Source organism: Terrapene carolina, unplaced genomic scaffold (genome assembly GCF_002925995.2).
Source record: "Terrapene carolina triunguis isolate 2854851 unplaced genomic scaffold, T_m_triunguis-2.0 Scaffold67, whole genome shotgun sequence".
NCBI classification, from domain to species: Eukaryota; Metazoa; Chordata; order Testudines; family Emydidae; genus Terrapene; species Terrapene triunguis.
In genome coordinates this window covers 27,571,973-27,580,683 of record NW_020664418.1, presented here as the reverse complement: position 1 = coordinate 27,580,683, position 8,711 = coordinate 27,571,973, and the positions used below count along the sequence as shown (strand labels likewise).

Sequence of the window (8,711 nt, the reverse complement as noted above, 5' to 3'; positions counted from 1 at the left end):
ACTAAAGCTCTGTCTTTTTATTTTTCATTGAGGCCTAATTAGAGTTTTAGACTGGCATGTGGTTGAAGTCACTCCCTGAACTAAAATTCCTCACTAATAGCATCCTAAACTGAGGCAAGAAAGAGGACTGCATTTTAAAAACAGCTCAGACATACTGCAGAGCTGGGTAAACCTGAAATATAATTTACTAATCTCACAATTTACCCATAAAATCTAAGAAGCATTTAAGGCATCTTTCTATACTCCGAAGCAACTTTAGGAATGCTAAGAAGGCATAAGGCAAAGCAGTAATTTCATTATATATAATGGAAGGCACCATTGCTATGAAGTACTGGGATACTGAAACATTCAGCATTACTTGTCTAGTCTATGTGTTTTTATCAGGCAGAGTTTTCACACCACTCCAAGCTGGCTGGAAGCTGAATACTAATTAATTTCTCCAAGCTTTCTAGCATTAATCATCAATAAAGGAGCAGTTTTATGTCTTTGTGGGGAATCCAGCATGCCCTAGAGCCCTGTGGATTTAACATACATCTTGTCAGCAACTGCTGGCACAACAGAACTGTGTGGAAAAGGCACTGTCCTAAGCAGGCGGGGACACTGGAAGATATAGCAATCAAGTGGGTAAAAAGGAGAGTCCAATTACTTTTTAAAGACTCAATGTTGCTGTTACTGAACATTTTGAAGTACTAACTCCATTATTCCCACAGTTTTCTCAAAAGTAACGGTCCTATAGTTTTCTCATTTGAAGTTCTTCAGGTCAGTCATGTTAAATCATTTATCTAATCCCCTCAGGGGTCCCCTCTTTTTAAAGTCAGAGCTTCAGCTAAACTGTCTTGTTCATCTACCTATACAACTCCTTTGATTTCTCTCTCTCTCTCGCACACACACACACAACATACAGCAAAAAACAAAAAAACAAAAACAAAAAATCCTACTAGGAAGTATCATCAGTTATGTAGCTGAGACCAACTATAATACAAATGAGGTAAAGCAGTTGTCATTCAGAGTTTGCCATTTGGCAAACTGAGGTAGATATTCAGCAAAGGGGCCAACAGCCTTCCCTTTGCTCCAGTGATATATTTTTAACTCTAGTCAGAAATCTTTACTGTCCTTTCACATTGTTTACCACTGAACATTCAAAGTGAGTGACTTTTAAGAAAAACAACAAAAAACATTCAAAAGAAATATGGAATCACCTGATGGGTTATCAGGCTTTCCACAATAAACTTTGGCTCCCTGTTCATTGTCCTTCGAACAGACATACATTGTGAGGATGTCTGGCATGACTGTCAGGATAGATAATTCAGTTTTGTACCGTGCACTGTATCTGAAGAGATGAGGTAGAAGTCTGGTCAGTAGCCAGTGGTACCGGAGGCTCTTCACAGTTACTCAAGACAGGGTTCACGTTCACACCTGAGTCACTGCCTACAAAGGAACTGGAAGTGCGTGGGGTGACACTTCTAACAGAAGAAAGGTGTATCTCGTCGTTGGACTCATGAGAGAATCTTCCAGAGTCTCCGGTCTCATGGCTTCCTTCACTGTTTGCTGAATGCTCTGTATCAGCTACAATACTGAATGGCACCTGGAACTTAGATTGCTGGCCTGGGGAATTGGGGGAGTCATCTTCACTGATCAGTACAGTGGTGCCTGGCTGATACAAGCACACAGCTTGGACAAATCTTCTCTGAGGCTGGATAAAAACAAGGTGTGAGAGAGAGGTTAATCAGCCTCTCTCAAATAGATACATGAGCAGTGCTTGTTTAATTCCCCACCCCATTTGGCTGGAATGCCTACAACAGCACTAGCTGGGAGCAACAATCCGTGCCATCCTACAGGAGGAGAAAAAGGTATAGCCCCAATTCTCTCTCATGTTTTCTTCTACAGTACTAGATGAAATAATTCATTCAACCTAATCACAGATAATGGAGGCTGATTTTCACTGGGGACCCTGTTTGTATTTTAAAGTTACATTTGTGTATCTATTTTCCCCTCCATGGATTTTCTTTCATGCAGCATGCTTATGGTTGCTGCAAATATTTTACCTGAAGAAGCATCAGAAATATGCAGCTGCATACCAGCTTCTGGGCAAGCTTTTGGCTGGAAGTGTATTGGAATATGCATTTTAAACATAGCTATGGACAGTCCCTATTTCTTGACTGTATGAGAGAACAGCACAAGTCATAATGATTCCATAAACATCAGTCAGAGAAGATCCCCAGGAAGTGTAAGCTGGCATGGTTGTCCTGTAGACTTTACTGTTATATGCTGCCTTTTATCCAAAGAGGGTGTGGTCAGAGCACAGTATTAGGAGCCACTGGCTCTGGAGTTCCAGTTCTAGCTTTACCTCAGAGTTCCCTTTGTACTTTGGATGAGTCATTTAATGTCTCACTTTCTGTTTTCCTTCTCTAAACACAGAGATAATACTACCTACTTACTTAGCACTCAGGTTAGTGGGAGGATTATTTAATTGACGTTTATAAAGTAAGTTTCAAATTTAGTACTATATCTGTGCATACGATTGTTATATGCAGGACCCCTTCATCCACTGATGGAGTGCAGTCAGTTTTAGGTAAAACATAGCACCTGTTTAACAGTAGAGAGCCACACTACACAACAGGTTAAGGGGCAGGAAATAAAGAATAACATCTCCATTTGCATTTACAAGGAGACAGTATAACCTTCATCATTTAACACCAAGACACAGAAACCATCCCCTTAGAAGCTAAGCCTTAGTAATGCATTTTAATAACAACAAGCCTAGCCATCCTTCCTTGCAACATCATGGGACTGTACCAGGCCTTTTGTGTTCACAATAATTTGGGTAGGTTACCTCCTCTGTTTTCAGCTTCTTAGAATCTTGGAAGAAGAGCCACCTTTTCTTGCAGCTGGTCTTTGAGATAGGACCATAACTGTTAATAATCAGATCAGTTCCCCCCTAAAATAGAGAGAGGGAAAGAGAGAGATAATCTTGCTTTATTAAATTAAAATGACATGAGTTTAAAAATAAACCACAGCACAACAATAATTACAGTACCATAAATACAGCAAAACATTTCAGCCACCATTGCTTCTAGACATCTCCACCACTTTGAGCTAGCATCATTGATGGGTGTGTTGTCTGTGACTGAATTAGGACTGGTTCCTGCAAACACTCTTCAGATGAGCAGCTCCATTAAAGTCAGAGTACTGTGTGCTGAACATACATCGAGTCAATATGACAACATATGAAAGTAAGGATAACTCATGTTTGCCAGATTGGCCCCTTAGAACTGAAGTTTCACGGGGAAGGGACCATGTTTAATTATACATCTGCACAGTGGTGAGCATCCTGCCAGCACTCAAATGCGAATACATGCATTATTATACAACTTGACTCTAGTAAACCTGTGTCTATAAGATACATATAACCCAATGTGCTTTATCCATTAAAATATACAAAAAAGATATTGATGCACATTTTAGTACCTGCTCAGCATCACACTCATTTAATGGTGCTGCTTAGAACATTTATGAGCCTGAATGGACTCAGGGCTCAGATTTTTGACCAGCCCTGTTTCCCGGTGCCTTGAATAGAACCCTCTGAGCCAGCAGAAGGATACTCTCAATAGTAGGCTCTTGGCCCGTGGAACATGTGTCTTCTGATGCTTGGCAATCTTCAGAGCACAGTGTAAGTCATAGGTATATGGGCAGGCATTTAGCTGAAATTTATGATGAATTTACTGGCAAATTAATGTTCCCATCGGACTGCAAAACTTGTGGTTGTCCTACCTCATGTGGATTATTATTATTATTGATAAGCATTTATATTGCATATATCTTTAACGATGGGAGGCACTCAGGTGCTATCGCAATGGGTACCATGGAAATATGTATGTACTGGACGTGAATAAGGCTCACAGTACCTTAGCATCAACGAAGCTGTTTCCTACTATCATCGGCAATAAAGATTCTTCATTCTCTGCAATTCCTTCAGTACTCTTCCCCACCTCATTCGCACTGGCTACTGAGATGCTGGTATGTGACAGCTGGTCAGTGCCTTGCTGCATAGTTTTAGGAGCAGACGTTTTCCTGTGCAATATTAAGCAGGAGTATAATTGGCCCATAGATGATACATATAATATCAAGACTAATGCTTTTCACTGAAGTTTTATTAGCCAAATAATACTATAAGTTCTTGATCTTCAGCTTTTATTCGTGTGCTATTTCTAACTCATACAGAATTCAAATGCCATCATGTGCCTTAAAATCATATTCCCCCAGGAAATCACACTGCACCGTCTGTAAATGTATATATGGAGAGCATTTCTCATGATTGATTAGTAACATTATCCAGGGGGAGTAAACAATCAAGAATATCAGAGCAGTTCTGGAGCCCCAAGAAAGCTAAGGAGACCCTCTCATCATACTTATGCTCTGCTGGACATATATTTTTTTTAAATGTATGTTTAAGCTGAACTGAAAAGCTTTTTATTTTTAAATAAAAGTAGCTATTAAAAATCCCCAAATCCCAAAACCATGGGTTAAGACTTACTAATTACTAATGTATTATTCCTTTTCTTACCAGCCAAGACCCATGAGTTTGTGGTCCTTTGTATTCCCTTCAGAAATTAATGACATAGGGTCAGATGGTGACTTCCACTTGCACTGGTAGAAGGGAGCTAAAGTCAGCAGAGTTGGGCTCTAATTTGAGGTTCCTCCTGCCCCAAGCTTACAGAAGCGCTTACGCAGGAATACTGTAGGGTTGAGGCTCTGTGGGCTGGCTGGGGCCAAGCAGGGGAGTAGTTGATAAATATCAAATATTCATCTGAGTCTGGAGGGAAACCTGCCGGAGACTTAATGACATTTCAAGCAGCATTAACTCCCCTTCATGTCTTCTACTGCTTCCACAGCAGAAGGGGCTTGGGTGAAGCAGGGAGGGCCAATGAAAGCACGGGATCTGAGGGAGATTCCTATCAGTGGTATGAACATGATGAAGTGAGGCTGAGAGCTTCAGAGTTCCCTCATCCAAAGCACTTGGACAGTACTCTGGTAAAGAAGCATCCCTGATAGTTTACATTCATACAGGAGCAGCTGAGAATGGCTTATACAAGAGAGTTCATTTCTCCAGCAATAAAAGCATACCTGGCTTTACTGCGGTAGATCAAAATCAGGATGCAGATAAGGATGCAGGTCAGGGCTATGCAAACTCCTACAACAATGCCAGTCATTGATTTCTGGTCCAGGTGGTAATAGCCAGAATAAGCTGCAGCACAAAAGAACACATGGCATTTAAAGACTCACTGAGTAGTATAGTCATCTCCTGTCTTTATATCTGGGAATCGATGGAGTCACAGCCACAATACCAACAAATTCTTCCTTTCAACATGACTTCTAGGCCTTTGCTATCGTATATTTTCACATTGGTTTTGAAATAACTTGCACTGTATATAAATGGCTTGTGGATTTCTGAACATTTTCACCTGGGAGGGCTCAATATCATGAGAGGTTTTTTGTTTATCATATTGCACCAAATCCTGGGAGCCTGTACTCTGTTTTTACTCACTAAACTAAAGAGAGAGAGAGAGCGCGCGCACAAGAGCATGAATAGTTGCCTGAATAGGGAAAAATTCAGTTTTTGGCCCATTATGTGTAACATCTCAGTCTAGAAACAATAAAAGGCAAAAAGTACACCTCTCTGAATAACTACTGCCCTGTCCTTATCTCTCTCACACTTACAGCTTTAGAAAAACCTTCCAAATCTTGATGACCACACACAGATAAATTCCACCTAATGACAGCAGAGGGTAACTTAAAATTCCATTCACATATGAAAAAATTACTAAGAGATATAGCTTAATTTTCACAAAGTATATAATGGATACAGGCAGACGTTCACAAAAAGTACGGTAAGTGGGATGCCTTCTTTGGTAAGGACTGTTTACAGGTAGGTAATGACTCACAAAGTCTGCTCCAGGGCTGCCGGAATCCCAGGAAACAGGAAATTTTTACATATCTATTTAGGGAGCCATCTTGCCCCTCCTGGCTTCACCCTTGCAGGAGTTCTTATTAGTGTCATGGGATGAGTCACAGTATATCATGGGTCTTCATTACATTTTAAATGCCATAAGGGAGTGATCACAGATTGAAAAAATACAGACAGCTACAAAGTTGAAATTGATGGAACATTCTAAACCACATTCAAGACAAGAATGTGCATTTCAATCGTACGTTCTCTGTAGCTGGAAAAAAACTGAAACCAGCAACTATAGAGACTGGGACAAAAAACTCCAAAATGGTTTCAGTTAGAAAAAACGTGCTGTAGTCATTACGGACACAAAAGGATGTGGCTTCTGCATAATCCAGGAAATGAGTATGGGACAAAAACAGTTACAGATCTTTTTCTTCTGGTACTTGACAATGACAGTAACTAACACATTTTTACTAACTTGTGGCATCTGCTGAATCTAATCGTTTAGGCCTTTGATTGGACTCCGAAGTCTCCTTTGGCAGGACTGCAAGCTCCACTGCATTTGAAAAAGGTCCTTCTCCCACCTCGTTGGATGCTGCTATTTGAACAATGTAGACATTTCCAGCCACCAGGTTCTCCAGCAAAGCCATGGTTATTGCTCCTATTCAAAGATTGTTTTAAAAAAAGTTTAAGTTAGGCAAACAATGCAGGGAATTTACTGGAAGTTAGCTAGCAGGGGCTAGATTCAGCCCCTTTCTTCCTCACAACCTTTGAATCTTGTGTAGAAAAGAGAATACAACCTTCATATTCTAACCATCAGATACAGGATTTGAAGTGAACAGTGATAATCCCTTCTCATTCTGTCTGTTGTATTCTCTCTGTACCGTATGGGTAAAGCACACACTGGTCATTCTGCTGTTACAGTAAAGACGTGCTGATACAGTGCAGACCCAAGATTCTAGTACTGTCCACACAGAGTCAGCAAACTTAAACCTGACTCTAACTGCATTTCAGTATGACAATATTTGCATTGTGATCCATCCTCCAGGAGCTTGCCCCCATATATTCTGCGATGAGCTCCCAGATTACAGCTCCTTCTTCACTGACATCATAATGCAAATGTGACACGGCATTGGGATGCAGGCAGCTGAACTGAAATACACAGAATTTTAGGTCGGTTTGGCAAAACGAACGAGACAGGTTTGGGCAGCATCGTACCATAATTTTAAAATCAATTCAACCCTATTTAGTTCCAGCCAGGTTCATCTGATTATCATATACTCAAGCAGGACTACAAAGAAAAAGCTTAGAAAAAATGTCTCTCTCACATATGAAGGCAGGCAGAAACACAGATTATATAAGTGAATAGGACTCAGTCACGTAGTACTTGCACAGGCAAAACTCCTATCAGAGTCAATGAGAATTTTTCCTTCACAGGGATTGCAGACTGGTGCTTACAATTCCAACTGCTTTTTAAAATGCCATAGAAATACATTTCTGTGTTTCTTCCTGCTATAGAAATGTGTTATTTTTCTTTCCAAAATAGTCACAGCTCCAGGACCTAATGTATCCCTGTGCTTCTCCATAGATTCCACTCACTTAGGCCTGGTCTACACTAACACCCCAATTCGATCTAAGGTACGCAACTTCAGCTACGTGAATAACGTAGCTGAAGTCGACATACCTTAGTTCGAATTTACCGCGGTTCAGACGCGGTCCACACACGGCAGGCAGGCTCCCCCGTCGACTCCGCGGTACTCCTCTCGCTGACGTGGAGTACCGCAGTCGACGGCGAGCACTTCCTGGTTCGAATTATCGCGTCCACACCAGACGCGATAAATCGAACCCGGAAGTTCGATTGCCAGCCGTCGAACTACCGCGGTAGTGTAGACAAGCCCTTAGCTACCCCAGCTTTTCCATAAAAAACATCCATTAGCTAAAAGCATTTGAAGTCAAATGTAAGGTATCTGTAACCAAAGGAGCTGTAACCATCAAGGGTGAAAGGTTATTTTTCAATACTAGAGGCTCCTTCCACCAGCTCCTTTTGAATCAGCTGCACTTCTAAAGCAACTAAGCAATTTGTGCTGATTTACTGCACACCAAGTGTGTAAAGGCTGTAACTTCTGATCCACTTCAAGTGAGTTTGGAAAAAGGGGTAGGGGGAAAAACAAACCAAGGAAGAAAGATTCTTCACATTGCAAATAAGCAACAAACTGCAGTAACGATTCAGACTCTGCTGTTGTTGGCACGAGCTAAGTCAAATTAAGGATTTTTAAAATGTTGGTGAATGGATAATAATCCTCAGTGTTATTTGAAATGTACCCTTGAAATTTGAGCTGGGAAGAACTCTTAGATCTCTTGACATTTTGGAATCTTCTGCAGAAGGTTAGTTTGGGAATAAATTAGTACCAGGTGTTACATGTGACTAGCTGTTCTTGTCAAAATGAACATTAAAAATGCTACTACCTCAACTTTCCTGCAAAGGGAGGAACATGGGACTATCATTGCATTTGCCTAAACTTCCTTTCATGCCCCCCTCAACCCGCTAGACTATTTAAATTTAACCTTAAAAGAGCATAACAGCTTGTTTTAAAGTGTCAGAAACCTGAATTATTCCCTAATCCTCAAGCTTTAACCTATCAATCAAATCTGTAAATCTATTAATTAGCTTATGAGTTAAAATGGGTCCTTTAAGAAATTTAGCACTGAGTGTCAGAGCATTTTTGGACTCAAATGATCTTAATAATGGGATAACATGTTC

The 8,711-nt window shown here is 40.6% G+C and overlaps 1 protein-coding gene across 1 annotated transcript in view; it reads right to left on the bottom strand.

Annotated features, from left to right (window-relative positions):
- Window positions 1-1,306: 1,306 nt before the first annotated feature.
- The window catches only part of PRTG (protogenin), a 117,137-nt gene continuing 109,732 nt past the window's right edge, over window positions 1,307-8,711 (bottom strand). The window contains exons 16-20 of the mRNA XM_024204943.2: window positions 6,429-6,611; window positions 5,125-5,245; window positions 3,906-4,071; window positions 2,834-2,938; window positions 1,307-1,693 (exon numbers count right to left, since the gene is read on the bottom strand). Coding sequence (XP_024060711.1) covers window positions 1,307-1,693; window positions 2,834-2,938; window positions 3,906-4,071; window positions 5,125-5,245; window positions 6,429-6,611 — 962 coding nt within the window. The remainder of the gene's footprint in view (window positions 1,694-2,833; window positions 2,939-3,905; window positions 4,072-5,124; window positions 5,246-6,428; window positions 6,612-8,711) is intronic.